The sequence below is a fragment of the Brachyhypopomus gauderio genome, chromosome 7 (genome assembly GCF_052324685.1).
Source record: "Brachyhypopomus gauderio isolate BG-103 chromosome 7, BGAUD_0.2, whole genome shotgun sequence".
In the NCBI taxonomy this organism is placed as follows: Eukaryota; Metazoa; Chordata; class Actinopteri; order Gymnotiformes; family Hypopomidae; genus Brachyhypopomus; species Brachyhypopomus gauderio.
Genome location: NC_135217.1, coordinates 4,363,608 through 4,382,730, shown reverse-complemented (window position 1 = coordinate 4,382,730; position 19,123 = coordinate 4,363,608). Strand labels below are relative to the sequence as shown.

The 19,123-nt window shown below is 47.9% G+C and overlaps 1 protein-coding gene across 1 annotated transcript; it reads left to right on the top strand.

Annotated features, from left to right (window-relative positions):
• Window positions 1-198: 198 nt before the first annotated feature.
• On the top strand, window positions 199-18,887 carry sik2a (salt-inducible kinase 2a). Its single transcript, XM_077011052.1, has 15 exons — window positions 199-746; window positions 1,654-1,770; window positions 3,417-3,480; window positions 6,000-6,161; window positions 10,310-10,434; window positions 10,699-10,822; window positions 11,328-11,554; window positions 11,812-11,964; window positions 12,335-12,480; window positions 14,417-14,619; window positions 14,784-15,056; window positions 15,380-15,528; window positions 15,703-15,822; window positions 16,212-16,306; window positions 16,418-18,887. Exons 1-15 carry the CDS (start codon window positions 495-497, stop codon window positions 16,878-16,880), a joined length of 2,673 nt encoding a protein of 890 aa, XP_076867167.1. The 5' UTR covers window positions 199-494; the 3' UTR covers window positions 16,881-18,887.
• Window positions 18,888-19,123: the final 236 nt, after the last annotated feature.

The window sequence follows — 19,123 nt, the reverse complement described above, 5'->3', positions numbered from 1 at the left end:
AAAAGTAAATTTCCTGGCTTGAATTTTAAATAAGGTTGTTTAAGCTGTTTAATGATTGTCCTTTGAGGTGAACGTCATGTAGTGGTTAAAGCTTAAAGACGTGCTTCAAAACACATATTTTAGACGTTAACGCAATAAGACAGTGGGCACATATCCAGACACGGTCGTCTACGCTGGCGAACTTGCAGCCGTCGAGGAGAAAGCGATATCTACTGATTGACGTATGAAGTGGATAAGGTTGTCTTGGTTACTAACCGCTCGTGGACTGTGGAACCGCTGCGCGAGACCCACCCCCTTTAGCGCTGACGTCAATACATGTGGAGCCGCCAGAGCGTCGTTCCTCGCGCCAGAACGTCGGCGCTGCCGTGCCGTCCCCGCTGCACGGGCGCTGCGAGTGAGGCGTCGCGCGGGCGGTCGGAACCCGCGTGTTGGGAGGATCAGCCGCGCGGGTCGGGCCACTTTAGCGCGCCTCGTTATGAAGTTGGCACGGATAAATGAAATATTGTTCAATTAGAAGGGACACGCACGCACCCCCCCCCCTTTCGCTTGCTGCAATCACAGGTGCATGTGCACAAGCACTTCACAAGTCCATAGCTGAGGTCACCAGCGGAACTACGGCCATGGCCCAGACGGGTCAGAAACCGAGTCAGCCGGTCCGTGTTGGATTTTATGACATCGAGCGCACGCTGGGGAAAGGGAACTTCGCGGTGGTGAAGCTCGCGAGGCACCGCATCACTAAATCGGAGGTGAGTGAATGCTTGCACGTTTTTAACATCCAGACTAAAAGGTGCTGCTGCTCGCGTCAGCGCAATCGCGTCAAACTTCTCGCTTCACGTATCTGTGAACAAGTGGCATTCTCGGGTTTACCGCGGCGCGAGGAGGAACAGGGGCGTAAACTCACCAACTTTTATAAGCAGGTTTGATTTTCCAGTCGTGCGGTGTGTCCACTCTGTTGAATTCAGAGGTCCGTTTGCTGGACCCTCCCTCAGCTGCTGCAAACGCTGTGGCCCCCGAGCGCGTGACCGCGGGGTGCTTTAGTTGGTCATGCATTGCACCGTTTGCAATTGAAATGCACGTGCGAATGTATAAAGCCGGAGTGTACGTGAAGGATCTATATATATATTGAAGTGGGGGGACTTGTCCCGAGAAGTAGCTGTCAGCTTCGTAAAGTTTTAAATTGACAGCCGATGCGGCCATCAACATTCATCAGAGGAAACTTTCCTAAACGTGCCTCCATACGTGAATTTACAGTTCAGGTCAGTGACCCGGAATAAATAAATAAGCGTAACCCATTGCAATAACATCGGAATGTTCTTAATTCCTACCGGCATGTGGGAGCATTAGAGACCACTGCTCGACTTAATGACGTCAACGTCTTTCTCCAGGGAGAACGTGGTGTTTCTCAGGTCTCGAGCCTACAGCGTGGCACTGCACGAGGTGCAAAACCAGCTTCCATATGTTTCGCAAAGTTTGCCGTACGTGATCTCGACGTGTGTGCAAATCATACGTCCCCTTTGCAATACCGTTTTATATAAACGTGATGTTGTGAACGAAACGAACAGTCTTGCTGTGAAAGGGTCCCGCACGTTGATGAGCAGGTAGAGACATGTCCACCATGCCAGAGTGGTAATTAACATGTACGTCATTGTGCAGGTGGCCATTAAGATCATAGACAAGACACAGCTAGACGCTGCAAACCTGGAGAAGATCTACAGGGAGGTGGAGATCATGAAGCTGCTGGACCATCCTCACATCATAAAGCTTTACCAGGTGCACCAACAACCGCCTCCACACCGCTCCACCACCATGACCCCCACCTTTCACTCAGCTCCTGGTGGAGGAGACCGCCTTCACCGCCAGGCCAATCTAAAAGAGAGATCATTGTAGTTTAGTACCCAGGACACTTTGCCCAGGTGTTTGGTGACTGGCCGACACCAAGTAAGTTGCAGCATGCTGGAATTGCTGCTTTTTAAGCAGAGTGAATTTAGCTAATTAGGATAAGGGTTAGGATTAGGGATAGGGTTAGGGTTAAGGTAAGGTTTAAGGATATGGTTTGCTCCAATTGACCTCCATGTGTTCACTATAACCTTGACACACTTTCCTAGTGTCAAGAATATTCTTACTCAACCATCTCGGGGTTACAGTCAGAGTATACATACGACTTTGAAAGGGGGAAAGTTGGTGAAGGTTTACCTTGGAGAGAATATCGTTTCGTCAGTGACCTTAATACCTGACCTCCAGGGTTATTCTCGCTTCTCCTGGGAGACTTGGAGAAGTGTTATGTAACTGGCTTCCAGGTGTGTGTGTGTGTGTGTGGGGGGGGGGGGGGTGTTAATTATGTATGTGTGTGAAGAATGTACACGTATATCAAAGGTTTATAATTTGAAAAGGTTTACAATTTTGAAAAGCAGTAATTCCTGTGGCTGTGGAAAGCTTTGATTGACAGGCCATGGAGCAACAGCACAACAGAGAATGTTGTGTGCATGCCACCGTATGTGGCTTAACTGTCCGAGTCACAGAGTATGCGGCTTGTAAAAGACGGACTCAGCGGTAATGCCCTTAATACTTACTGGCATATGCTAACATTAGTGACTACTGTTTGGCATCACTCCATGACATCACCTCACGACATCGCCCTCGTTGACCGCCAAAAGCACGGCGTTCCTGTAAGAGGGAGGTGTGGCTGCCCCAAGCCCACAAAGAACCTTGTGATGGGTCCAAACCCTGTTATGCGCGTGTGGGGAATTTCTGATCACGTAACCGTTCCCACCATGGCTAATATTTCGAGTGGGTGGGTGGTGTAAAATGTATCTGATGCATCAGTCTAAAAGGTGGCGATTCACCTGTATTTTCTATTATTAGAATTGGTTATGATCGCATCCACTGAATTATAAAGTATGCAGTCATTTTTGTATTATGTACTTTGTACTTTGCTCGGCTAGATACTACACACTTCTCCAACAGTGCCACAATATCATCATAAAGTGCCCACAACTAGTGCAAATTTACTTTTTTTTTTCTTTTTTTAAATTTTTTACTTTTACGTTACGCCTTGAACATACAAAACAACCACGAACCCAGCTGTGCTTTGACGTCCGTCTGTATTGTGCTATTACAGAACTCAACAAATACCTCTAGTTTGTAGGCCGGCCCCATTGTGTAATTGAACGACACGTAATCAGTTATGGTGGAGATTTACTCAATTTAATCCTACCATTTTCTGGAGCCTTTTAAAATCTTTTTACCTCCCACCTGATGCTTTTTCAGTGTGTGAAACTCTGTATACATTAAAGTCAGACCTGCTACCTCAGTTATGATTGCTTAATACAGTTTTGATTTATTGTTCCGTTAATTTGCATATCATGTCCGAGTCGGAACTATCTGAGCGTAGGTGAGATGTTTGCTCTTTTCACCAGGTCATGGAGACCAAGAACATGCTCTACCTGGTCACAGAGTACGCCAGGAACGGGGAGATCTTTGGTGAGTCTTCACCTTTTCCTTCGCAAAGTCCATCTGAGCAAAGCTCTTCGTATTCTCTTGCGTGATGCTTTCAGACAGGAGCCCTGAACTGATGCCGTGAGTTTGTCTCCAGTAATAAGCTGCAGCATCTGTGAAAGGGTCGTGGTGTTCAAGAATTACTTCTCTGCGCCTGCCGGCTGCTGCCAGTTTTTGTAAATTGTCATTAGGTTGCTAAAGGGGCAACTGAAATTGTGGACTTATACCTTGCCATCAGGTGTAATCACACCTCTGCCTTCTTTAAAATGAAAGGTTTATTGTTGCATTCAATTAAGCTGCCATATGATATAAAGAAAAATGAACGAACTGAAATGCAAACGTTTTTCACAGAATATTGCATTTATTGTTGGCAGCCAGTCAAGTCATCCAGACTGACCCAATAGAGCTTGGCGAGTTTGATGGGTCAGTACTAGCGTATCTCCAAAGCGTCTCACGTTCGCTTCCCAAAAGCGACACAACGATCCCGCCTAGGCACGTGGATCAAGGTGTCGCGCAGAGCGGATCGTTATCAAACGCGGGTTTTATAACATCGTGTGGGGCCAGAGTCCAAAAATAAGGGGGGGGGGGGGGGGGGGGGGGGGGGGGTGACAGACGGAAGATTGCGAGTGTGAAGTCTTGCCTCTGTTTAGCTGATCGACTGTCATACGATGAGGAGTTGTGCACCACACTACGGAGGTCGTGCAGAGGCTGACGGCAAAGGAGAGCCGTCCGGCGAGGTGCCCTCGAGCCGCGCTGTTATAACGCGCCTATGAACGCGCCGTTATAACGCGCCTATGAACGTGCCGTTATAACGCGCCTATGAACGTGCCATTATAACGCGCCTATGAACGTGCTGTTATAACGCGCCTATGAACGTGCCGTTATAACGCGCCTATGAACGTGCCGTTATAACGCGCCTATGAACGCGCCGTTATAACGCGCCTATGAACGCTTGTGAGCTGATGTCTCACTGCATGTTAAGCTGAATGTGGTCTCGCTTTCATTTAGTCAGAGGTTAGCTGTTTTCGTTTTATCCTTTGACGTACTTTGCTCAGTTATGTTCACGTTATTGTGGGTGTGTTTGTAATCAGGAAAAAATAGCTTCCAGAATATGTGTGGTTGATCTGATCAATCTATCATGCACATATGCGGAGTTATCTTCTTCCAGCATAAAACCAACAGCCCAAAAGATATATGTTGTGTCTAAACGTACTGATATGCGAATCTTAATTTACACTGGATCTTAATTACACTTAATTTACACTTAATTTACACATTCCACTTTGTGAAATGCCTGATTTTGTCCTCATCACTTTTTGAACGTGTACTCTGAAGATATTAGTTTTTGCTTAATTTACTAAAAATAATGATTTGCGTAATAATTGGTTACTTTAAATGCTGATTGTGGTCAATAAATGAAATCTATTAGGTTCCTAATGACAACTGGTGAACGTTCATATTCTGTCACACCTGAGAAACTAAACAAATGATTTTTGATATATATATATATATATATATATATATATATATATATATATATATATATATATATATATATATATATATATATATATTAGAAATCCATAATGTAGATATTCATTTTGTTCAGAGGACTGATGTGTTTTGACAGTCCTATTACTTTTCATGAACCTTTTTCTTTCCTGATTTCCTGAACGAAGCACAATTTGAGGGGCGTCTGAACTGAACGCACCACCAGGTCCTCATTCTTATCTCTAGCACTTTCCTACCCAGAATGATGCCCTCATATCCTGATCGTCATATGAAGCACACCCTTTAGGGCACGTTTTGAACCCCCGAGCCTGATCGTAACCCAGACCAGATGCTCTGTTCTGGGCTAGAGGCGTGGCGCGAGTGACGTTCTGTTGTCAAATACTTACACTGTGCAGACGGGGAGCCATCTGTCAGCTGACCATGGCGTACCATCCCGTGTCTTACATGTCCAGCTGGTTGGGCTGCATGTCACACTAACGCCAGGCGTATTCCCCCGAAAGCCTCCCACGCCCCTGCAACACACAGACTGGGATGACGCACGCGCCTTGTGGCACACGTGGCCAGCGGCTCACGCTCATCACTGCTGCGGGCTCGTGCTGACGGACGAATCACAGCTGCTGTTTCATTAACTCCTGGAATGTCTCTCGCTCTCTCTGTCTCTCTCTCTCTCTCTCTTGCTCGCTCGCTCGCTCTCTCTGTCTCTCTCGCTCGCTCGCTCTCTCGCTCATGCTCTCTCTCGCTCACACTCTCTCTCTCTCTCTCTCTCTCTCTCGCTCCTTCTCCTCTATGGCCTGATCTTCATGGCCTCTCACCAGCCCCAGTAATCAGCAGACTCTGGTGCATTGAAAAAGCATTGTTTGGAGTTGCATATAAGCTTTTTAATTTCCCAGTTCAATAAGGTGTCCTGTTTCTGTCCAGACACATTAAAAAAAGACATTTTTGTGGCTAGTGATGGCAAACTGTAATGCCCGATTTGTGCGCTGTTTCCACAGACCACCTGGCCAGTCGTGGGCGGCTGAGTGAGGCTGATGCCCGTCGTAAGTTCTGGCAGATCCTGTCAGCGGTGGCGTACTGCCACGACCAGGGCATCGTTCACCGGGACCTGAAGGCTGAGAACCTCCTGCTGGATGCACACATGAACATCAAGATTGCAGGCAAGTGGGCACTGATTTACACACACACACACACACACACACACACACACACACACACACACACACACACACACACACACACACATACATACATATACACACATACACACACACACACACACACACACACACACATATACACACACATATACACACACACAAACACACACACACATATACACACACACACACACATATACACACATACATACACACACACACACACACACACACTCGTGCAAGGTCAAGGTCACACGGCAGTTGAAGTGTCTGCTTCAGAGTATAAGGGACAGGTGACCACTCGTATTCAGGCAGAACCTGAACTGGTGAGGTAGGTTTGGCTAGATGTTCCTGCAGATATCCATTCAGTATGCTACACTCAGCAAAATGGCTCCGACCCGGCAAGGGCAAAACGGAGCTACAGAGTGGACGTTCCTTTAAACTTGTGTGTGTGTCTCCAGTCATGAGTGCTGTTCCCATGCAGGATAGTGAACACATCTTCTTTTTGTTTTTGGGGCACTAAATGTAGGTTAATAATGTGTTATGATTGGATTATTAAATTGTCCCAATAATCTGTCATAGTCTCTACTGTGAAGATGCAGAATGTGTTGCATTAAAGACACAAACACACACACCAACCAACAGCAGACAGTCTCGGAGTCGCTCTGAGATCGCATATTTACTCTGTGACGTCAAGTGAATTTGAGGCCAGCAGCACTGAGGAATGAGCTAATATGCTGTGAGATCAAACACACACACGCACACAGAACAGTAAAACTGAGCTCAGTGAATCACCAGGCCTCCCACAGTTTGTAAAAAAAAAAAAACCATCAGATTTATGGAAATTATTTATTATTATGCATCCTATTCTATGTGCTACAGACAAGACTTGACTATAATTTTGTGACTAACTTGCAACATAATGGACCTCTCAAACAGTTTGTTGCTTCATCTTTGATTTGTCAAAAAAATCTCCTTTGGGAACCTCTAAGATTAGTTGTTAATCTTATTAGAATTAGTTTTTAAAAGCATTCTGGACACTGTTGGTGAGTCCTTTGCTGAGAGCCACTGTTGTAGCTAACGGTGCTTTATTTACAGTTTTTGACGACTGCTAACGTGCATTTCCCAATACTTGTGATACATTGTCAAAACTCTAAACACAGCAAAACATTGACCTCACACAAATAGCCAAATAGTTAATATCGTGTTCAAAAGCGCATTTTCTTAACTAAATAACAACTCTGCATTTCACAATGCAAACAACTTTGTTAAAACACAGCAAACCTGGTTCAGTATCCAATCATTCTATCAAACACTAGCACATACAGTATTCTCTTTTCGAGATGAACATAGTCAATCACTGCACAACCACTGTAAAAAAACTAACATTTGATGGCAATACAGAAACAGTATTACATGTAATATTTTACCCTCTCCCAGCAAACAACAGACATTTTACAGTAACATCTGTTGTTTTCTTAGTCAGTTCATTTTTACTGTAATCCGCTTCATTTGGACTTTTTTTTTCAAATGTGTGCATTTTTGGCAACATACTGTCTACACAATGAGTGATATTTACTGTTAGGTACTATATGGAATGTAGATTAGACAAAAAAGGAGTCAGTAACAGTTTTGCAGTAAAGGGTATATTTTACTGTATTAGGGACATTACTGTAAATTGTGGCCTAACCCAAAAAATAATTATCGTAATTGTAAATATAATTAGCCATGGTCCCATATGTGTAAAAATACACATATACAAAAAAAGCCACACAAGGGGGAAAAACAGAATACAAAGCTGAACAGTCTGGTCTAATCTAAACGGTCTGCAGCAGTTGGCCATGTTTTCATCCACATCACATCTGATGTTGGCCCTTGCCATAAACCTGGGAAAGAAAAGCTTGGTATGCCTTATTCACCCCTGGCAGTCTTCAGCTGACGGGATCCATGGCATGCAGCAGGGACATTTGGTCATGGGGCCGTTGATCATACACCTTCCACCTCCAGACTGAAAAAAGTTCCTTAGTGGGGTTGAGGAAAGGCGAGTAGGGCGGGAGGAAAAGGGACATCACTCTTGGATGGTCTATAAACCAGTTTGTGATGACATGAGAATGACAGAATGCAACATTGTCCCAACACAAATGTCCTCGTGTTTCCTCCCACTTGTTACCTTTCTGCTTCTGGAACCAGTTGTTGGTAGAGTTCATTCAAAATCGAAAGAAGGAGTTCACAGTTATAGGGACCAATCTGGCATTTGTGAAGGACCAAACCAGCACTTGAGATTGCAGGACAAATTGTTATATTTGCTCCTCTCTGACCCGGTACATTACTGTACTTCATTTTATTTCATGGATCTATATGTGCAAAAAATGTGCACAACAGTAATAACTTTTCAGCTGCGTTTGTTTTTGCAGAACTTGGCATTTTATACAATATTTAAGGTTTTGAACCTTAGGTTTTCTTTTTTGGCATGCTGTGTACAAGCAATTGTAAATAAGACAAAAACGATCCAGAATTTTGTTATGGATAACCTTGTGTGTATAGAAAATTTAAGCATTATAAAAACATGTAAAATGACTGCATTTTGTGCCATAACAACATGAATTGAACTAATAGTATAGCCACTGAAAACTGATGTTGTGTTCACTGTGTTTGGAGTTTTGAAAATGTGACTACAGATTGGACAAACGCACGTTAGCAGTCGTCAAAAACTGTAAATTTCCTTCACAGTAATGATGTGACAGTAATGTTAAACATAGAAGAGTGTGATCAAAATGAGCAGCAGAGCTAATATTGTCCTGTAAACTCAGCGTTTTTGGTAAACCATATACACAGTGGCTCATGAAAGTCTTCTCACATAAGAGTGAGAATAAGGGTGGGGTCAACAGACGATGCCCGCTTCAATAGCCGATGTCTGATGAGACATCGCTGTGTTGAGCCACCGTGTGATGTCATTGGCCCTAACTCCACCCCCAGCATTATGATGTCGCACCCCAGCTCCACCAATCCGCCAACACCAGCTGCAGGGAACACCCTGCACGATATAATTACAGTAACTCTGCTGTATATTTATTGCTTATTACATAACTTGATCCTTACAATTGATACAATATATAATTTAGGGAGTTTTGAATCATTTCAACAAAAACATCAATTTTCATTTTTATGTAATCACTTATTTTAGCTTTTTTAGGAATTTTGTGCAGCCTTTTACATTAAAATGCTAAAATATATTTCATGTACATTGTCTACCTCAGCTGAGACGTGCTACATTTTGCACTTGCATGCTTTTGGGAACACTTTCTTCAGGCGGCCTGCGTGGTGTTTTCCTTCAGACGGCCTGCGTGGTGTTTTGCAGGTGAATGACTGCTGTGCTCCGACACTGGAGGCTGTGTGTGAGTGACCTGCTGGAGTCACAGGCAGGGCGCAGCTGTGCTTTAGAGGAACAAACACATCTGGGTTCTCCTTACGCAGGTGTGTGTGTGTGTGTGTGTGTGTGTGTGTGTGTGTGTGTGTGTGTGTGTGTGTGTGTGTGTGTGTGTGTGTGTGTGTGTGTGTGTGTGAGGGTGAGGGATTGGTGGGTAGAATGAAACTGCATTGTGAGGTTTATAGAGGTTTATCAATGCATTTACTTATATGTTCTTATCACACAGCCTTTAGTTTATAGCTTCTTTTTTTACTTCCTCATTTCGTTGCATCATTCTCATTGGCTGTGATGCTCACTGCTCCAGTCTGGCGGGGACGGGGTTAACCATCCCAGCATGCACCGGAACACTCACATTGAACCTTGCGTGTCAATAAAATCTGTGACCTTCCAGCTCCAGACGCCGTGACCTTCTTGGCGGTCTTATTCAGAGCAGTTAATGTGGCCCCCACCAGCTTTTACTCCACTGCCCTTTCTGCCCCCCCCCCCCCCCCCCCCCCCCCCCCCCCCAAGTGTCCACCCATTATATAACGGGTCAGGCTGGATACCGTTACAATTGCATAACCATTCCATCATTCGGCCTGTGTCAAATTCACCTCGACAGGTCCAACATTGTCCCACATCGGCTCCGGCATGGTCAGGCCCGCGTTGGGACTGTGGTTCCCTCTGTGTGTGCCATGTAGTTCCCACTGCTAACCGCCCTTGTCGGGTTTTCCACTTTCAGACTTTGGCTTCGGGAACTTCTTCCGGCCTGGGGAGCCGCTGGCCACGTGGTGCGGAAGCCCCCCCTATGCAGCCCCCGAGGTATTTGAGGGGCAACAGTACGAAGGGCCACAGCTGGACATCTGGGTAAGAGGCCACACGAGCACCGCCGTCGCTCCACAAAAGACGCCAAAAGCCAAGCGGCATGCAGACATGGTTCTGAAGATCAATAAGAACCCTAAATCCAGGGGCACGTGTTTTCTTCTGTACTTCTGGCTTCTTGTCTCAGGGGAACAAACAGTTGATTTTTAGCGATTGCATGATCATTATTCTCTCTTATTTGTGAGTAATGCTGCTGTCTGTACAGTAGTAGCCAGTTCCTGAGGGGGGTGTGTGTGTGTGGTTATGCAGAGCATGGGCGTAGTCTTGTATGTGCTGGTGTGTGGAGCTCTTCCGTTTGACGGGCCCAGCCTGCCCGTGTTGAGAGAGAGGGTCCTGGAGGGCCGATTCCGCATCCCCTACTTCATGAGTGAAGGTGAGGACAGTGGACAAAACCCACCTCACACGGGCCGTTCTTATTCAAGAACCTGATGGGCTGAGAACATTTAAGGCCCATGGCCAACAAAAATATAACATGAACTCACTCTGAACTACATCAAATTGATTAAAAACAAGGTAACGGTTCACTAAATTTTCAAAGCTCTGCCATTATGTTGTGGGGTGTGTGCGATTGGTAGGGTCAAACATCGTTCTTGGGCTCTGACTCCAGTGTTTCAACACGCTGAGATATTTGTGTTCGAATGGGAGTGAACTAGGCCAAGGTTTAGGGCCCGGTCCTGGCTAAGACACTCCTATTATGCTAACAGTCAGCACACATGACTCAATTGTTCATATATTTGTCTACCGATTAGCCTCAGGGTGGGGTGAACATGGATTAAGAATTATGAACCCCACCTTGCAAAACCCAAGTGCGAGACGAGCGTCCTGCCCGCAACATCGACCCGTAAAAAGACCTTAACCGTCGACTGTTCCTCTCCCAGACTGCGAGCACCTGATCCGGAGGATGCTGGTGCTGGACCCCGCCAAGAGGCTGTCCCTGGCCCAGATCCGTGACCACCGCTGGATGGCGCGCGATTCGCCACCCCAGAAGCCAACGCTCTGCCGGCAGGGCGTGGCCACCGGTGAGAAGGCGGGGCCAGGGGAACCCAGCGAGCAGGTGCTCCGCCTCATGCACAGCCTCGGCATTGACCAGCACAAGACCGTGGAGGTGAGGGGCCCGCTCGGGTCGGGTCGGTATCGGCCTGGGGCGATTGGGGAGACGCCCTCCCTTCTGGATGTTTTGGCATTGTGGCGTGAACTTGAATGGTTATGAGAAAGTGCTGTGGGTCCCGTTTTGGCATTTAAGGGCCACTGATATAAGACGTGCCAACCAAATCCAGCTGGTTTAAAACCGGTTTAAAACACACTTCCGTGCAGGAATGTACTTTAATCTTCCTCCCTCTCCCCCCCCCCCCAACTCCAAAGTCTCTACACAACAAAAGCTACAACCATTTTGCCGCCATCTACTTCCTGCTGGTGGATCGTCTGAAGGGCCACAGAGGCGGCTTCCCCGTGGACCCGCCACTCGGCACCGCCCAGCGCCGCCCCAGCACCGTCGCCGAGCAGACGGTCGTCAAGGTAACCCTCTCCCATCGCGCACCGTTGAAAGAGTGCAAATAAAAGTCCTGAGGAAGAAGAGCGTCTTCTTCTGATCTCGTTACACGGATCGGTAATTGTACAAAGTGCGGATGTCTGATTCGTCTGGATGCGTTTGCTGAAAACTAGATAGATAGATTAGATAGATTAGATAGATAGATAGATTAGATAGATAGATAGATAGATAGATAGATAGATAGATAGATAGATAGATAGATAGATAGATAGATAGATAGATAGATAGATAGAGTTACTTAGTTACTTAGTTACTTAGTTTGTTTTTATTGGATCATCATGCATTGAGTTGTCAGGTATGCCGGGGTTGAAGTGTGTCCCTCTCCTCTTCCCGTAGACCTCAGTTCTGGCTCAGACGGGTGTGTCCCGACGCACCATCACTCCCCCGGCCTCCTGCAGACCTCTACCGACACATTTGGCCTCCCACAGCGGCCCTCTTCCCCAGAGCAGGCCCTCCCCGAGGAGGAGGTGGCCATGCACAAGGTGAGCCAGAGGCTTCTGGGAGGGGCGTGGCATGCGGCCCACAGAGGCGGAGCTAAACCCAGGCTAAGAGGAGCCTCAGCTTGGTGGGTCACGCCGGTGATGCCGGTCGGGTCTTGTTGATGCGAGACGTACGAATGTCCGCTACCGTAACATCCATCTGCCCTGTGACTCATCATAGTGGAGCGTCGGTCCGTCTCCTACCTCCTGAAATAATCCCAGAGGAGAAGCAGCAGCTAACGAACACACACACGCACACATCCACACATACACACACACACACACACACACACACACACACACACACACGCACACGTCCACACATCCACACATACACACACACACGCACACGTCCACACATCCACACACATCCACACACACACGCACATCCACACACACGCACACGTCCACACACACACACACACGTCCACACATCCACACACACACACACACGTCCACACACACACATCCACACCCACACACACACACACATCCACACATACACCCACACACACACATCCACACACACGCACACGTCCACACATCCACACACACACACGTCCACACATCCACACACACACACACATCCACACACACACACCCACACATCCACACACACACACCCACACATCCACACACACACACACACGTCCACACACCCACACACACACGTCCACACACCCACACACACACACACACATACCCTTTCCAAAATTTCCGGGGACTTTTCATCCAGCTCTGGTGCCGGTGGTGTCTGTGTAAGCAGCGTGAGGTCAGTGTTGGAGTCTGGGCTTGGGCGGGGGCGATAGCTGTTTGTTTGTCGGCAGCAGGTGGAGGTGCAGGTGGAGGGTCCTACTACTGTGCCAGACCAGCTGCCGACGATTATGCAACGCACCGCCCGGTAGTTGGTCCGCCCTCGTCTGGCCAGTGCAGCATGCGCTCTCTCTCTCTCTCTCTCTCTCTCTCTCTCTCTCTCTCGCTCTCTCTCTCTTCTCACTCTCTCCCATCAGTAGGTGGCAACTGAGTACCACCTTTCCAGCTAAATAAGGGACCATGCTTGTCGCTAGGCGGTCGCCATAGTTACCGCATATTTAATTCCTTGCACTGCGGCTCAGCCTTTTTAGCGGTTCTCATGAGCATCGGGCCGTTTGTCTTTAACGGAGCGCTTCATCCAACGATGCCAACACTGCTCGTCGTACAGGAAAGTTAGCAGATGCCGTTAGGCCCTGTGCAAACTAGTCTCTGCTAGTTTTATACCGTCTTCCATTAGTTAGTCATGCAAACCAAGATTTTTTGTACTTAATGTTTCTAATTTGTAATAATGAGGTGGTTCAAGGGTCCAGAGGTTTCAGTCACGCGTGGGACACAAAATAACACCACAGCAGCGGACGTAGTGGACGTACCGCTGTCCAACACCGCTGTCCAACACCTCGCCACCCGTCATGTCCTCCTGAGTCGGCCGGCTGCCAAACGCCCCGGGGGGTTGTGGAGGCGTGTGAGCTCTGCACACGCTCAGACGAACAGAACACGGTCGGCACACAGAATCACAGCCCTCCACACAAGAGGCTGCTCTGCACACGCTCAGACGAACAGAACACGGTCGGCACACAGAATCACAGCCCTCCACACAAGAGGCTGTAATCCAGCCCAAGGTGTGAGGTCACGGAAGGGTTCACAGAATTTAGCTGTCCTTGTTGGAATTCACTAAATGTAGGTGCTGATTCCACAGAAATTCACCCAGCCCCAACCCCCCCGTCCTGTTTTCCTCTGTGTGCGACGACGCTATTGTGAAGCAGATGGTGTGTGCGTGCACATTTCATCTGCCTGTTCATAATGTAATGCTCTCTTCCTTTCCCGTTCTATCTGCATATCGGGTGAGAGAGGCACACTTTCCCAGGCGCTGGCCCCTCCCTCTCTCAGCTCTCATGTCCTTCTGCAGGTCGATGGGTGCCTGCTTGACCCCCTTCCTCCGGGGGGCGAGCGCAAACCTGCCCTCTCGCTCCCGGCCAGCGGCACAGAGACGCCCACCCACGAGGGCGAGGAGGGAGCGCCCCTGCCCGCTCCCACGGGCCGCCCGCCGGGCCGCCCGCTTCAGCCAACGCAGACACACGCTGGCCGAGGTCACCAACCAGCCCGCCGCAGGTGTGTCGCGAATACACACTTCTTTAACACCGAGTGAATTATCGCTCATAATGGTGGATATGTATATGGTTAGATGGATTTACATATTTTGATATATTTATGATTTCACACCCAGAAATGATGTTATAATGATGTCATGGAGGTAACTGCTGTTATGCCTACAGGGCAGCTACTGTCCATGGGTCTCCACCCGTCTCTCAGGAGCACGGACTCCGAGTACGATGTGCACGGTGACCTCAGCTTGCCCGAAGAGACTCCTCCTCCTGGAAGCCCATTAGCTGCCACACCTGTCAATCAAGCGAGCCCCATGTTCGTCTGCGTGAAACCAACTAATCTGACCGTACAGACCTCGAGCTCGGGGGGGCAGGACACTCGCAGCTACCCACCAATCGGCTTCCGCGAGGGACGGCGTGCCTCGGACACTTCTCTCACACAGGGTAGGCTCACTTGTACTCGCTATAAAAACCCATTTGCGTCAGCCTGTACAGTTCTGTATTTTCAGTCCATTTCTGGATCATTCAGAGAACCCTGTAGAGCCTGCTTCCCCGGCCCACGCGTACATGACACACTCACATTGACTCCTGACCTCCCATTCATGAATACAGTCTGAACCAGAGGGTGTGTGTTTGGGGGGGGGGGGGGGTGATGACACATTTTCAGCATTTTCAGTGTTTAAAACTATCATTCAGTTTTTTTTCCACAGAACTATAAAAAACCCTTACGCAGTCCTGCAGTTTTGCCTTCCTCTTCTGCTTCCTAGGTCTGGTGGCATTCCGGCATCACCTCCAGAACCTGGCCAGGACCAAAGGCATCATGGAGCTGAACAAAGTCCAAATGGTGCTGGGATCGGGGGCAGGAGACGTCAGCTTCCAGCCCAAACCCCTGGAACTCCTGAACACCCAGCTCCACGTGAGGAGAACCTCCCACCATCCTCACATAAATACCGCCCTTTCTTTATCAGAACCAATTCGGCACAAATGTTTCTGTCCTGAAGCCGAGCGGTTCGTGCGCTGTAGCGGTAGAAGGCGTTGACGATTAACACGTTATCGAGCTGCACTTTTGCCATTTTGTCTGGGCCTACAGGGAGAAGGACACCAGTCTCATAGCGGAAAGGACATGGCAGGGTTCTCTATTAAAATGCATCCTTATCTGCTGTCCAGACGACAGTCACTGGAAACTCAGTATCTCGCTCAGAGACTGCAGGTATTCACACTCCGTACAGCTGCTAGACAGCAGGGGGGTCACAGAATGAAGTTATTGCCTACCTCTGGTTTAGAGTGCACTCAACAGAGGTGACTTACTTTTAAAACGGGAGTGGGAAATGAATCCGTGCCAACCACGAAGGCACCAAACCTCTTGTGGCTTCTTAAGCTTTCCATCAAAAGATGTAAACAGTTTTTAATACAGAAGTTGTAAACAACTAAAGGGAAATTAATATAGGCAAATAAAATTCTTATTTGCTGGGAAGTGAAGTGTTTCCTTTCGAAGGTTCAAACTGCAGGTCCTGACCAGAGGAGATTCTGTGGGGAAACGGCATTAGCGTATTTAGGTTGATGAGGATGTACATGTATGCTTTTTTTTCCTTCTTCCAGAGGGCCAGTCTTCTGGTCAGTGGTCCTGGCAGTGGGCAGATGTTCTGCAAGGAACCTTCACCTCGTACATTGGAGCAGCAACTGCAGGAACACAGGTCAGACCTGAGAACGTGCTCTTCAGAGTACGCTAGTGCTTTTTTTTAGGAAGAGGAAACCTACAGACATGCAGTTTGGATTATTTCAAACCAAGATTTTGATCTTGCCAGGCTCCAACAGAAGAGGCTCCATCTCCAGAAGCAGTCCCAGCTGCAGGCCTACCTCCACCAGATGCAGCTGCCCGAGGACCAGTTCCCCCCTGGGCAGGAGCGTGCGGACCCCCAGCACGGCACCCCCGTCCCCAGCACGGCCTTCTGCCGGAGTCAGCCGCTCACGCCACTCTTGGAGCCCACCGCCCCCACCATCTCCTACGTGCCCAAACCAGGCCCCTACCCGGACGGCTGCTTCCCCTCTGCGACCCCCCCTTCGGACTGCCCACCGCAGAACCTCTCCACGCTCACTCCACCCACCAGCCCCGAGCCTACGTACGCCTGGAGCCCGGCTCGACACCCGCTGCTCCCGCTGGGGGAAGGAGAGACCCCGGCAGCCCAGCCCGCCACGGAGACTCCCTACACGGACTCTGAGATGATGGACACAGTGGAGGCCCAACAGGGTTGTGTGCTGGTGAACTAAATCATTTCTCCTCCAGCTGCCAGCGCAGTAGGACTGGAACCCGGGGTGATGGGGGCAACTCACGCCAGCCCTTGGGGGCAAACGAGACATCGTATTAATCTGAAACCGTATTGGCTCTGCGGTTCTTTCCCTTTTGTGGACCTGGTCCCAGAATGGCAAAGGCTGTGGACAGTGAGTGACTTGCACCTGTAGTCTTTTACAATTAGCACAACGAGCACAAACTGAATGGCAACATACTCTCCAGCACAGTTACAGTACATTTTTGAATCAGTATTAAAGCAATATGTTCTTCCTTAAACAGCCTGGACATTTCACAGGTTGTTCTTATTACATTCCTTTCATTTTTATATCCCCAAACCGTTAGTGAGCAGTTTATACTATTTCTGTCCGAGACCTTTGAAAAGAGGAGGTAGAGCTTTAAGAGGATTGTAGGGAAATAAATGCAGAAAAAAAACCAACAACCCAGTGACTCAGAGCAGTGGGTCTACTTCAAATGGAGTAGGAGGAAGAGCGGCTAATTTGAGAAGGATGACGATGCGTAGTGCGAGTAAATAGATCTGCCCTCACACTTCTCCCGTTCTACACACCTCTGAACACGGACTCACTCCGGTCCACGCCGACATGAGTCAGCCCAGCGGAAAAGGTTCGACGACTACGGGCCAGTACCACCCCCCGAGTTCGAGTTTTTCTCCTTTTGGAGTGTTAGTGAGTATAAAATGGTTTAGGTCTTAATGGAGCACTTCTAACATGTAGTTTCCTGGTGGGGAGAAGTCTCGTCGCCCTCGATGTCCTCGAGAACCAAAGCCCCTTCCTCAGAGATCCGCTCTAGGTCTTAGGTGTGCGAGATGAAGCTACATGACCTGGTTACAGTCCACGTGCCGTCCGAAAGTATAATAGCAATTATTCTGTAACTACAGTAATATTCCTGGCCCCTAAAATAGGTGTCAGTGGTGAGCGTGTTTTAATTAGTTTGTGCTATTTCATGTCAGGAAGATTTGTAGTCAAGCTTTTATTGACTCTACTTGGGTTGTGATTAAACCCGAGAAACTCAAAACAGACTCGCCTTTTGTTGTCATCAATCACGAGAGCCTTCAAGGTTCCTTCATATTAAATGTTAAGTACAATGTGTTCAATATACTATATTTAACTTATTCCACAAGGGACTTTTGAAATTGTACAATGAGGAACTGGAATGTCTTGGGCTCTGACCACTTCTTGCATGCTGTGCCTGTGTACAGGACACAAAGCAGCGTCCTGCAGCGGTTTGACACTTCGTACAAGCTCCAGTAAGCTACCTAGACACCATGTGGCTGTACATTTGATAACACACTTTCTCATTAAGCCCAGGTTGACCCATCAGGACCAACTAGTGTTTATCCACAAATGAGATTACAGATTGTCGTCTTTGTGGGTTACTGTCCAGTGTGCCGTAGCCATGGCACTGGAGGGAGATCTCACCCTGCACTCGTTTAAGCTCCATTTTATTTCTAACTTTTCCCTCTTGTCAGAGTTCTAAGAAAATAATATATTGAAGAATTGTCGAACAAATGTCTGAGGATTAGTTGGTCAAAGGAGCAGCCCTACGTGTTCCTTAAATAGCCAGTGAAGTTTAGTGAAGGCAGTTGAATCCCCCCGAATGAGTCTGATGAGTAAAGCGGTGTTGCCACTCAAAAGGTGAGTCGTGATGTTCTGACAGAGCTGCTGTTCACCAGACACGACAGCAGCCGACACGCAATCCAAACCCAACAAACGACGGCCTCGTCACGAGCGCTTAGCGCAACGAGAACGCGCAAGACCTTCGTACTGTGGCCCAGGGAGAAGCATTGATCGCTAAAAAATAAACCATCAAAGCTCAGAAAACCTGTCTTGATGACACTTTTTTTCCCCCTCCCTCACAAAAGTCTGATCAGGATTTGCATAGCAGGGCTTTGGTGTATTGTCAGAATATTTAAATAAATAAATCCACAGTCAAACAAGGCATTCAGCATTGTGACAGAAGATTGGAGGAAGGAAAATAACTCACAAGCTGATGCCAGAATAAAGCAGATTGTGTACTTACATAAAAGCTGCATGGTGTTTCATTGTCACAGGGGAAAAAGCAGCTTTGAACATATCAGTTTTCCTCTTAATCACACGGCACTGGAGAAGTACATCCAAACCGTCAAATATGTTCCTCCTCCCCCCAACACTTCAGGTCTAGTGTCACACGTCGGTGTAAATAAGGCTCTCAGACCAAACGTACA

Bases quoted from the DNA above. Each gene is read 5' to 3' on its own strand.
- sik2a (XM_077011052.1), top strand. From the start codon at position 495: ATGAAATATTGTTCAATTAGAAGGGACACGCACGCACCCCCCCCCCTT. The intron at 747-1,653 runs GTGAGTGAATGC...GTCATTGTGCAG, and splicing joins ACCGCATCACTAAATCGGAG to GTGGCCATTAAGATCATAGA. The intron at 10,435-10,698 runs GTAAGAGGCCAC...GTGGTTATGCAG, and splicing joins GGCCACAGCTGGACATCTGG to AGCATGGGCGTAGTCTTGTA.